A 12,370-nucleotide genomic window follows, 5' to 3' on the forward strand; every position below is an offset into this window, starting at 1 on the left:
TAGGTAATTTAAAGTCAACAGATTTCTGAGACAAGTTTTTCATTAAACTGGTTTAAAAATTTTACACTTACTTAAATGCTACAAAGGTCATGGCCTTGAAGAGAGTACCTACATTGGAGAGACACCAGGTAGCATCTTCTTGAGGCAAGATCCCAGGTTCCCCACCACCTCATTCACCTCTTCTGATGAAGTTAGTTTCAGAGGAAAAGTGCATCGATCAGTTTCTACAACCAACTGAAAAATATCAAAACAATTCATAAATGTTTCAAATTATTAAGGACTTTAGTCTTGTGGAACTCAGATTTTATGCTATACCATTCCTTCTCATATCCAATGATAAGCACCTGTTGGGTCAGTCTCACTAATAATATTTCTCTTTTTCACCATTTCAAAACAGGTTGACAAGTTGGTGCCATTCTTATGCATTTTCCTTGTACTGGATTTACAGCAGCATAACGCAATACAAAGGGTTTGTTGGAATAACTAAATGCTTAAAGAGCAGGGTGACTTTTAGCAGTATCTGCTTTGGAGGGGGGAGTAAAAATAAAAAGAGCAAGGGACTACTCTATCTTTTGTATGTTGCCACTAAAGTGAATTAACTGTAAGCCTGGAGAAATTTACCATTTCATTCCATGTCTGTGAAGGCATGTTATGGGATTAGGGAGAGGAATCTTACTATATATACATATCCTGGGGTCTATGACCCTTAATACATTTCTATCAGGCTAAGGTTGATTTATCATCCAATTAGACTGTTTTCAAAATTGCTGAAGGACTTGAGACAATCAATATCACCAGTTGGAGAAAATCATAGACAATGGATTGCATTTTTAAATGGAATTCAAAGGGATAAAAGATGTGGCATGGATTCCTTTTACATGCAAATCAAAGCCAAAAACATCACCCAAAACACAGGCAACCGAATAGACTTACCCTGCATGATTCCCCAAATTTGACCATGAAATATTGATCACAAACAGGGAATGAAATAAAAATTGTGATCAGATTACATTTTTGCATATATTTAAAGATGCTCTGTAAAAGCTCTTCTGTTTCCAAATGAAAATTTCCCCAGTTTCGCTGGTCCTGGAACTTAGTAACACACTACAGTAGATGCCCTTGTGCAACTCCACTTGGATCAGAACATTTTCACTTGCTTGTTATGCAAGTGGCTTCCTTAGACCCTATCATTACCTAGGCTACACCCGCACGGTATGTGCAAAATGAGCAAGAAAAGCATTTTCTGATGAACTTCTAATGCATTACTACTGATTCATCATAAGTGAAATTAATGTAAACTTTACAGCAGTAGCAAGTAGGGGTGGGTCAACTTGTGCCTTTGGAACACTGCTATTCTGAAAAAGGAGTTAATTTATTTTTAATATCCATCATCACTTCTCATCTCCACATTCACAGAGTTTTGCAAGGCTTTCTCTCGAGCATTAGATCAGTGAGGCCTTTGACAAGTTAATGATCGACATTTGCCTCCACTTATTATTGTGTTAAATTGAAGCTGTGGACAGCAGTCCCCAAAGTTATAAATTCGTAAAGAAGCATGGTGGGTAGGCATCTTAATTAATTCACTGCAGACAAGTACCATAAGCAACCTAAATGCTGTGAATCAAAAGTGCTTATTTTGAGAAGATGCAAAGTACAAACAATTGTCCTCTATGCTTCAGAACATGCTGAAATGTACTCGGAGGACATGTAATGAGAAACGTTCTGCTGCTGTCAGTAATGCCACAGCGTTGGTTTCACCCAGAAGTAAGCCTTAAAAAATATTTTCAAAGCTTTAAATTAGAATGTTGAGGGGGACCATCCAGCCAACTATTCATTGTTTGAAGTAATCCAGAGTCAACAATTTTAATGGACTTTGTAAAGTAACACTTGAAAAACAGGAGTACTTTATTAAACATCCTTGTCAACATACTTTGCAGCGAAGTACACTGCATTTTGCAGCTGTTACACGAAACCTACTTGGTTCATGTGCTAATGGAGGATCAGGGCATCTCCCTACCCTTCAATGACATCGCAGATAATATAGGCCGGGGTGGTGTGTTGGCTATGGAGGGTTGGACAGCAGCCCACCCATGTAGGACTAGAGCTGTTGTGGCATAAGTGAGCTTTCAAAAAGACTGACAAGATAGCAGACACAAAACACTGTTGGAGATGTTTAAAGTTTGTGGAACTAATGGGAATTGGATCAAAAATTGGCTAGAAATGGAGCAACAGGAGAAGTTAAAGGTATGTTTTTGGAAGGGTTCGAAGTGGGTAGCCAATTCGCACACATTACTGCTCTGGGACCATTTCTATTCACTACATCAATGACTTACGTATAGAACTAGAGGAAGTGGTGTCCAGAATCCGCATAATATACTAAAATAGGAAGCTTAGTAAATAATTCTGAGAACTAAAGGATGCTGCAAGGGAATAGTGATGGAATGGGGAAAAAGTAGCAGTTGGAATTCAGTCTCAGTAAATGCATGATGATACATTTTGGTTACAAAAAAGTAATTATACTTTGAATGAAGGGAAGTTGGGTGACGTGAAACAGCAAAGGGATTTGTGAGGGTTCAGGATCACAAGACCTTAAAAATAGCGCACTAAGTGGATAAGGCCATGAAAAAATACTACGGAAATACTGGGTTTTATGACAAGAGGTATATAATGTAAAAGTCGAGGTGCAATGGAGAACTTGTATAAAACTGTATTAAAATTGTAGTTGAGGTAGTGTGTGTAGTTTTGGGCTCCACTCTATAAGATGGATGTTAAGGCAACAGAAAAGACACAATATATATTCATCAGAATGTTGGTGGGAATGAGGAAATGCAAATATTAGGAAAGACTTGAAAAACTGGGGCTGTTTTCATTAAAACAGAGAAGATTGCAGAGTGATTTTATAGAGGCGGTTACAATTACAATGGGATCAAAGAGAGACTGGAATTTTGCCACAACGGCTGAGGTCCCACTCCAATTAAGGATAGCGGCCCACCCACAAAAGCTACCAGCCCAATCAGAGGGCCAGCAGCTCAGCTGCGCCACCGCTCGTGGTGACCATTGCTGAGGCTGTAGCTATGAGCAGAGGGTGCCTTAATAGCCGAGACGCCTTTGAAGAGGAGTAAGTACTCTTGGGGGACGTCAGGGCCAGGCAGGCAGGCCTGCCCCAGCAATTTGGGGGAGGTGGGGGGGAGATGTTGTGCAGAACAAACGCCACCATGGAGTGCCTGAAAAGGAGCATTCCCCCGGAGTCTGCTGGAAGGCCACCAGGTTTCACTGCACAGTCACCCTATGTGGCGGCAGTGCCCCCCCCCCCCCCGATCTCTGGCAAAATGCCCACAGAGGCAGAAAGAGACCGTTAATTGGCCACTTAGGCGGGCACCTTTCCCGTCGCAAAATGGCATGATGGTGGGAAGATGTTAGGCATGGCCGCTGACACCTTCCAGCGCCATTTTGCGAGTTAGGACAGAGCAAGAGAAATATCGAACATATGAGGAAAGTCCTGCTAAGCTACACGCATGTGCTGCTGTGCAGCCACCTGGAAGGTATCACACAAGACCTTGTGCTGTGTGAAATACTGTGCATGTGTCGCATAAAAAAAATGTTCAAGGCATCACGTAGTGAAAAAACAGGCCATGTACAAAGTCAAAAATTTAAAGGTAACATTGGTTGTGAGGATGTAGGATGCATTACGAGAGCTGGATCTGAATCAGAAAAGTTCTCAACATTTAAGAGGTGAGGGTAGCTGCTTTAAAGTCAAAGGAATAAAGGAACACGGAGAAAGGATACGCACACGAGGTCAGGACAAGTGCTTGTGAAGGTTACACCAAGATAGACTGGTTGGGCCAAACAAACTGTTTGCGTGTTGTAACCTTTATGTAATTCTATGAATGGGGACAGGGGAAATGCACAGGAGGATGGAGTCAGAGGAATAAAAGTGCTGGGTGCGCAACGGTGGAGAGAGGATAGTATCGCTAACGGCTAAAGAGACAGGAAGGGCAATAATGAATGTTTTAATTTGAAGCACTGGAGAGCCAGAAGACCAAATGGGTCAGAAATATGACTTCTTGTGCATTAGCATATGGGTAGCAGTTGGGCAACTAAGTTGAAAGAGGGTGGAAAAGTCTCAAAGTGACAAAAGCAAGAATGAAGATTTCACTAGCAGATAAGCTAAGGTGGGGAATGTTGGAGATGGAAGTCGACAGCCTTTGAGACAGAGAGAGGCAATGAGCTTAAAAGCTCAGTTAAGGATTGAATGGAACCCTGAGATTATGAATAGTCTGGTCAACCCAAGGTAACAACCAAGGTGGTGTTGGAAACTACGGGAAGGATACCAAATGTGACTTGTGCCAAAGACACTGGGTGGAATTTTACGAGCCTGCAGGTGGTGGGCAAAGAGGCTGATAGGCAGAAGTTTCCCAGCAGTGGGAATAGCAGCAGCAATTTAGACAATTAAAGGCCCAATTAAGGGCCATTTTCCCTGCCCACTGGCATTTTGCTGGTGGCAGAGATGCCCCCTCCCACTGTGTGAGGAGGTGGCCTCCCTGCAGCTTGAAGGAAGAGGGGGACCATTGGAGCAGGAGGCTCCACGGTCCAAGGTGGGGGCAGCCAGCAGCAAAGGCCGCCCCCACAGCCCCGACTCCACTGCTGGAGAGGTTTCCCCTTTGACTGCTGAGGCCTGCCTGCTTGATCCCAGCAAAAAAACACTACCATTCCTGCAAGGGCACCTCAAAACAGAGGTGCCTTCATGTTTCCTTTGCTGCCCAAGCAGCAGCCACCTGTCTTGGTGGCCAGCCCTCTGATTGGGCGGCAGCATAGAAGACCGGCCCAGCTTCTCTAATTGGCTGTCTTTCCTGCCTGCTAGCTCCACCTCCTGGCAATATCACGGGGGAAGTCCTGCCTCCCTCCCTCCAGAGTGTGCCGGCCACCTGAAAAACTCCCCAACGTTGGCACTTGACCCCTTCTGGGAAGGTCCCGCCCAATAGGTTTGTTCCTCCCAGTGGTTAACTGGGGAAAGTTACAACTCATCTAAGACTGTATGCTGTGGAACTAGTCTGAAAACATAAAGAGTATGAAAGACTCCAGAAAGATGGTGGAGAAGAAAACCTGATGTTGTTTGCATACGTGTATAAAGTGATTCCATTTCTGTAAATAACCTGGCCAAAGGCAGCACAGTGGCACAGTGGTTAGCACCACAGCCTCGCAACTCCAGCGACCCGGGTTCAGTTCTGGGTTCTGCCTGTGCGGAGTTTGCAAGTTCTCCCTGTGACCGCGTGGGTTTCCGCTGGGTGCTCCGGTTTCCTCCCACAGCCAAAGACTTGCAGGTTGATCGGTAAATTGGCCCCAGTGTAGGTAGGTGGTAGGAGAATTGAGGGAAGGTGAGGACGTGATAGGGAATATGGGATTAATGTAGGATTAGTATAAATGGGTGGTTGATGGTCGGCACAGACTCTGTGGGCCAAAGGGCCTGTTTCAGTGCTGTTTTTCTCTATGACTCTATGACAGATTAGAAAGAGGAGGGGTCATAGATGAACCCTTGGGGGACCTCCCGAGATAGTGGTGAGGGGGTAGGATGAGAAGATTGAGAGATGCGCTCTGGCTGTATAGAGAATGGATAAGAGTGGAAGCAAGCAGCAGCAGTCCAATAGAGCTGGGAAACACAAGCAGGTTTGGAAGATGATCACACGGTTGACTGCCAAAAAGCTATAGAATGGTCAAGGAGCACAAAGATAATATACCATGGTCACAGTCAAAGACAACATTGTATGCAACTTTGGTTCGGGCATTACATTGCTGAGGGAAATTACATTGATCGGAGGGATTCAATCAAGGAGTTGAGTATAGATCTGGAAGGAGACAACATGTTCAAGGATCTTGGAAAGGAATTGGATGTGGGAGATAGAATGGTTTTAGAAAGGTAACCAGAATCAGGATTTGGTGTTTTGAAGGGGAGGGTGAAGTAATATGGTTTTGAAAAGTGGGGGATATTGTCTGAGGGAAGGGAACCATACTGGCTAAAATAAAAAGCAGGAAGCTGAGCGATCAGGTGTTTAGTGGCAATGGGTTGACGTAGCAGGAGATAGGCCGCATGAGGAAAATCAGTTTGGAGAGGTTGGGAGGGAGATGGGAGATACTGGACATAAATGAGAGTTCAGGACTACATTGGGGAGGGGGAAGCAACAGAGATAACTGAAGTGATGAGTTCCACGCACTTCAGGTTAACAGTGATGATGAGGATGGAAGGGGCAGAGGAAAGGAGTTGAGGAAGCAGTTGGGACTGGAAAGAAATAGTCCGGTGTTATCATTGCCCTCCAGAATGATCCTAAAGTAACAAGCAATTTTGGCAGAGGAAAGCAAAGCCCAGTCGAGCCTGATGTAGCCCAGATGGATGAGAAAATGGATGGCTAAGCCAGTGGTGCGTCAAATCTGCTCATTTGTGGAAGCCATGCCGGTGGAATGACAGATGATGATGATGATTTTCCTAGAGATAAGGACATCAAAGGTGGAAGCAAGGAAGTGATTCTGCAAATTATATAGGGGAGTTATCCTTAGTGCCCTGGCCAATAGTTATCCCTCAATCAACATCAGAGAAACAGATTATCTGATCATCATTACATTCCTGCTTCTGGGTGCAAATTGACTTGCTACATCTCCTACATCACAACAGTGACGACACTTCAAAAAGTACTTCGGGACATCTTGTGGCTGTGAAGGGTGTTATATTAAGATAAGTCTTTGTGTCTTAACAAGAGACGAGTTATTGAAGAAGGCAAATGGAGAGCTAAAGGTTAGGTGACACAAAATTTGAGAACATGATTGTAAGTGACTTGGGTGGGAGGAGAGGTTTTATCAAGGGGTAGATATAAAGGAAGTGGGATTGAAGGAGAGTAATGGAACGTGGATGGTAAGGGATACACGGTAGTAGTTGGAGATAGCCTTGTTGGTTTCACCAACAATGGCCACATGGCTATGGGCGATGGCAAGGTTAAGGGAATAGCAAATAAATATGGGGAGGAAAGGTTGGGATAGGGAACATTGATGGTGGCAAATACATCCTGAGGAGAAAAATCTGAGATGTAGCTGAGATGGAGACTTAAATCACAGGATGAGAAGAAACTGAACTCGCAAGAGCTAGTAGAACCAAACCTGGTAGTAGAAATTAGTCATTCCAGTAGACAATGAGAATAAAACCGGACAGACCACCGGCATCAACCTTGGCACTGGAAATGATAAAGGCACTTGCTGCCAAATCGACCCTGCAAAGTCCTCCTCATTAACATCTGAGGACTGGAACCAAAATTGGGAGCGCTGTCCCACCGACTAGTCAAGCAACAGCCTGATATAGTCATACTCACCAAATCATACCTTACAGCCAATGTCCCAGACTCCTCCATTAGCAACCCTGGTATGTCCTGTCCCACTGCAGGACAGACACAATTGAGGTGGGGACACAGTTGTATACAGAGTCTGGAGGGAATGGCCCTGGGAGTCCTCAACATTGACTCCGGACTCCATAGCATCAGATCAAACATGGAAAAGGAAGCCTCCTGATGATTACCACCTGCCACCCTCCCTCAACTGATGAATTAGTTCTCCTCCAAGTTGAACATCACTTAGAAGAAGCATTGAAGGTAGCAAGGACACAGATGGGGTAGCACCACTACTGACTGAGCTGGCTGAGTCCTGAAGGGCATATCTGCCACACTGGGTCTGCGGCAGGTGGTGAGGGAACCGACAAGAGGGAAAATGACCATGTCTTCACCCATCTACCTGTCGCAGATGGACAGTATTGGTCGGAGTGACCACCACATGATGTTTCTGGAGATGAAGCCCTGTCTTTACACCAAGAATAACCTCCATCGTTTTGAGTGGTACTACCACCATGCTAAATGGGATAGATTCAGAGCAGATCTACCAGCTCATAACTGGGCATCAATGAGGTGCTGAGTGCCATCAACCACAAGCTGTAACCTCATGGCCCCGGCATATACCTCACTCTATCTTAACCATCAAGCCAGGGATCTACCCAGGTACAAGGAGGAGTGCAGGAGAGCATGCCAGGAGCAGCACCAAGTGTACCTAAAAATGAGGTGCAAAGCTGGTGCAGCTACAAATGCAGGACTACATGCACGGCAAACAGCAGAAGCAACATGCAATAGACAGAGCTAAACAATCCCACAATCAACAGATCAGATCAAAGCTCTGCAGTCCTGCCACATCTAGTCGTGAATGGTGGTGGACAATTAAACAACTAACCTGTAAAGGAGGCTCCACAAACATTCCCATCTTCAATGATGGGGGAGCCCAGTAAGTGAGCGCAAAAGACAAGGATGAAGCACTTGCAACTCTCTTTAGCCAGATGTGCCAAGTGGATGATCCATCTAGGCCTCCTCCTGAGGTCCCCATCATCACAGATGCCAGTATTCAGCCAATTCGATTCACCCCCCGTGGTATCAAGAAACAGCTGAAGGCACTGAACATAGGAAAGGCTATCAACGCTGACAACACTCTGGCAGTAGCACTAAAAACATGTGCTCCACAACTAGCCACACACCTAGTCAAGTTGTTCCAGTATAGCTGTAACATTGGTAACGACCCAACAATGTGGAAAATTGCCCAGGTATGTCCTGTCCACAAAAAACAGGACAAATCTAATCCGGCCAATTACTGCCCCACCAGTCTACTCTCGATCATCAGCAAAGTAATGGAAGGTGTAATTGATAGTGCTGTCAAGTGGCAATTACCCGGTAAAAAAAACAGCTCACCAATGCTCAGTTTGATGACAGGGCCACTCGGCACCAGACTTCATTGCAGCCTTGGTCCAAACATGGACAAAAGAGCTGAATTCCAGCAGCGAGGTGAGCGTGATTGCCCTGGCCATCAAGGCAGCATTTGACCAAGTGTGGCATCAAGGAGCCCAAGAAAAAGTGAAGTTAATGGGAATCGAGGAAAAACTCTCCACTGGCTGGAGTCATATCTAGCACAAAGGAAGATGGCTGTGGTTATTAGCCGATCATCTCAGCCCCAGGAAATCGCTTCAGTTCATCAGGGTACTGTCCTAGGTCCAACCATCTTCAGCTGCTTCATGCAAGACCTTCCCTCCATCATAAGGTCAGAAGTGGGAATGTTCACTGATGATTGCACAGTGTTCAGTACCATTCATGACTCCTCAGATATGGAAGCAGTCCGTGCCCACATGCAGCAAGATCTGGACGACCTTCAGGCTTGGGCTGATAAATGGCAAGTAACATTTGCACCATGCAAGTACCAGGCAATGACTATCTCCAGCAAAAGAGAATCTATCCACGTCCCCTTGATATTCAACGGCATTATCGTCACTGAATCCCCTACTATCAACATTCTGGGCATTACCATTGACCAGAAACTGAACTGGGCCAGCCACATAAATACTGTGGCTACAAGAGCAGGTTAGAGACAGGAAATTCTGTGGCAAGTAATCCACCTCCTGACTCCACAAAGCCTTTCCACCATCTACAATGCACAAGTCAGGAGTGTGGTGTGTTATGAATGTACTTTCATTTTTTGTTAAATTTTGAGGACTTGCGTTGTAGAACTGAAAAAAGGATTCCATAGATGCTGGACTTAGTGTTTTTTTTTTAATAAGAGGTAATTGTAAGGTCTTTTAGACTTTGTTTGTAAACATCTACTGCAAGTCACTTGTCTTCAGATAATTGCCCAGCAGGGGCTTTTTGACTTGGGGGAGATGTTTACAGAGAAGTGACAGATCAGGATTTATAGGAGACAGGAGGCTTGACTCGGGATATTGTTTTAGTTTTGCTTTGGACGGTCAGTTGGAGTTTTAAAAATCAACCTGAAGGACAAAACTCCTGCTCAGCCTGTTCCGTCTCTTTGAAAATCCTGCCAGTTTTTCCATCTCTTTGAGAAGCTCTTAGAAGCAAGTGTAAGAACTAGAGAAATTGATGATGCATTCCTCCTGAAAGGCCCACCTGAAACCCTGGTTGTCGTATTTCTCCTGAGACGCTGGAAAAACTTGCCGGATAAATCCTCGACGCTGCCTGAACGAATTGCTCCAGAGAACAGCCGTCTCTGCGTATTTGGTACGCCAAACCAAAAAAGGGACAAAAGACATCTTTCCATATCTGCTCTTTTTCCTTCATGAATTAGCAAGTATTTGGCCAAAGTATTCATTTTGTCTTTTTTTTAAATAAAGGAGCTCTAAAAAGAAAATCTCTACTTCTTTGGTTAACCAGTGGGGGGGGGGGGGGAAAGAGGTTGGCGTGAGGCCAAGGTAAAAAGGGAATTTTCATATTTCAATCTGTGCGTTAATGCTTTGCTTCATTACTGATTAAGTCTTGTTTTACAATAAACGGATAATTGTGTTGTTTATTCAAGATACCGAGTCGGTGTATTTTCTTCTGGGATAAAAAATGGAGTCTATGATTGACCGTATTGGTAACTGGGTAAACATTTAAATATATGTTATGACCTGTGGAGAAGTGGAACTGGAAAAACAGTGCACTCCTCCCGCCTCAGTCGGAACAGATGGAATGTTCCCTACTTGCCTGGAGAAGTGCAGCTCCAACATTCAAGAAGCTCCACACCCTCCAGGACAAAGAAGCCCACTTAATCGGTTTCCACCACCCATCCACCACTTTAAACATTCATCCCCTCTACCACCAGCGCACAGTGGCAGCAGTGTGTACCATCTAAAGATGGACTGCAAGCCAAACCTCCATTGACAGCACCTTCCAAACCCGCAACCTCAACCACCTAGAAGGACAAGGGCAGCAGACAGATAGGAACACTACAAGTCCTCCAAGTCACCCACTACCCTGACTTATATATTGCCATTCCTTCACTGTCTCTGGGTCAAAAACCTGGAACTCCCCCACTAACAGCACACCACTTGAACTACAGTAGTTCAAGGCGGCAACTCATCACCACCTACGCAAGAGCAATTTGGAATGGGCAACAAATACTGGCCTTGTTAGCGATGCTCACATCCCATGTATGAATAAAAATACAGTCCCAGTGGAAAGCAACAGTGAAATGTAAGTGACAGTAAAGTTGAGAAACCAGCAGAGAAATCCAGTTCACAGGCATGCGTCTTGAACATTTCTAAGGGCTTTCAACGAGAATCAAATTCAGTTTTGTAAAGTATTGGTGATGCCTACTAACAAGGCTTGCTACAGGCTTTAAGCTTTTAACAGATTGACAATAATGCTAAATAATGGAAACCTAACCCCATATGTTAAATCTCAATACTGAGAGATGTTGGTTAAGGAGTGAAACTGATAGAATGCTTAACATAATGCCCTAGTATTCTGTCTGCTCTCTGTACTGCTTAAATTAGTTTTGATTAATTCGCTTAGTCCCTTTTATTAGTGATTTTTTTGGGTAATCATTTTACTGCCTACGTAGTTTTAGAAATAGTTGTTCTTGTTTAAAACAAACTGTAAAGCTGGGCTGATTAAATTAGACAATGGTGTGAGATTAGAAGACCACAAGACTTGGGGGGGGAAAAAGCACAATGACTTGATATGGAGCATGCCTTGCTGGAGTTGCAATTTTTAACGCATAGGCACGGTTTACATGCACAAATACCTGATTGGCTGAGGACTGAAGGATACACTTGTAATGTACGCGTAGAAACTTATGATTGGCCACAAGAGGAGCAGCCGGGCGAGCATCAACATAATAAGGGATGTCCCTTCTGGGTCCACATGGCAGAGAATAATCAGAGATGGAAGGCGGAAAGAGGAAGTGAGGACCAAAAGGTCAGAGAAGAGAAAGTGCGCTCTGCCATCCAGCTACTGCACGGGAAATAAAGAGATCAGATTGTTCTATAAATCGCTGCCCAAGTTTTTAAACAGTTGATTGTGTGAACGTTCTACCTATTTTAATAAAGCTGTTTTACAACCCGCAAAATTGAGGTACATGAATTGAATCTAATCGCTATTACAGAGATATGGTTACATGACAGAGTCATAGAGAGATACAGCACCGAAACAGGCCCTTCGGCCCAACGAGTCCGTGCCGACCATTAACCACCCATTTATACTAATCCTACATTAATCCCATTTTCCCTCTCACATCCCCACCTTCCCTCAATTCTCCTACCACCTACCTACACTAGGGGCAATTTTTACAATGGCCAATTTACCTATTAACCCGCAAGTCTTTGGCATGTGGGAGGAAACCGGTGCACCCGGAGGAAACCCACAGGGAGAACTTGCAAACTCTGCACAGGCAGTACCCAGAACCGAACCCGGGTCGCTGGAGCTGTGAGGTTGCGATGCTGGCCACTGCGCCAACCCAATGATGATCAATGTTGGGAAATAAATATTCCAGGGTAAACAATATTTCGTAAAGACAGAATGGCAAAGGAGGA

At 44.5% G+C, this 12,370-nt stretch overlaps 1 protein-coding gene across 3 annotated transcripts in view; it reads right to left on the bottom strand.

Moving 5' to 3' along the window:
• The window catches only part of LOC137384042 (F-actin-uncapping protein LRRC16A-like), a 488,125-nt gene that overhangs the window by 312,370 nt on the left and 163,385 nt on the right, over positions 1-12,370 (bottom strand). For all 3 annotated transcript variants that reach the window (XM_068057622.1, XM_068057608.1, XM_068057615.1), the window contains exon 5: positions 113-234. In XM_068057622.1, the coding sequence (XP_067913723.1) occupies positions 113-234 (122 nt within the window). The remainder of the gene's footprint in view (positions 1-112; positions 235-12,370) is intronic.

Source organism: Heterodontus francisci, chromosome 2, assembly GCF_036365525.1.
Source record: "Heterodontus francisci isolate sHetFra1 chromosome 2, sHetFra1.hap1, whole genome shotgun sequence".
Taxonomy (NCBI): Eukaryota; Metazoa; Chordata; class Chondrichthyes; order Heterodontiformes; family Heterodontidae; genus Heterodontus; species Heterodontus francisci.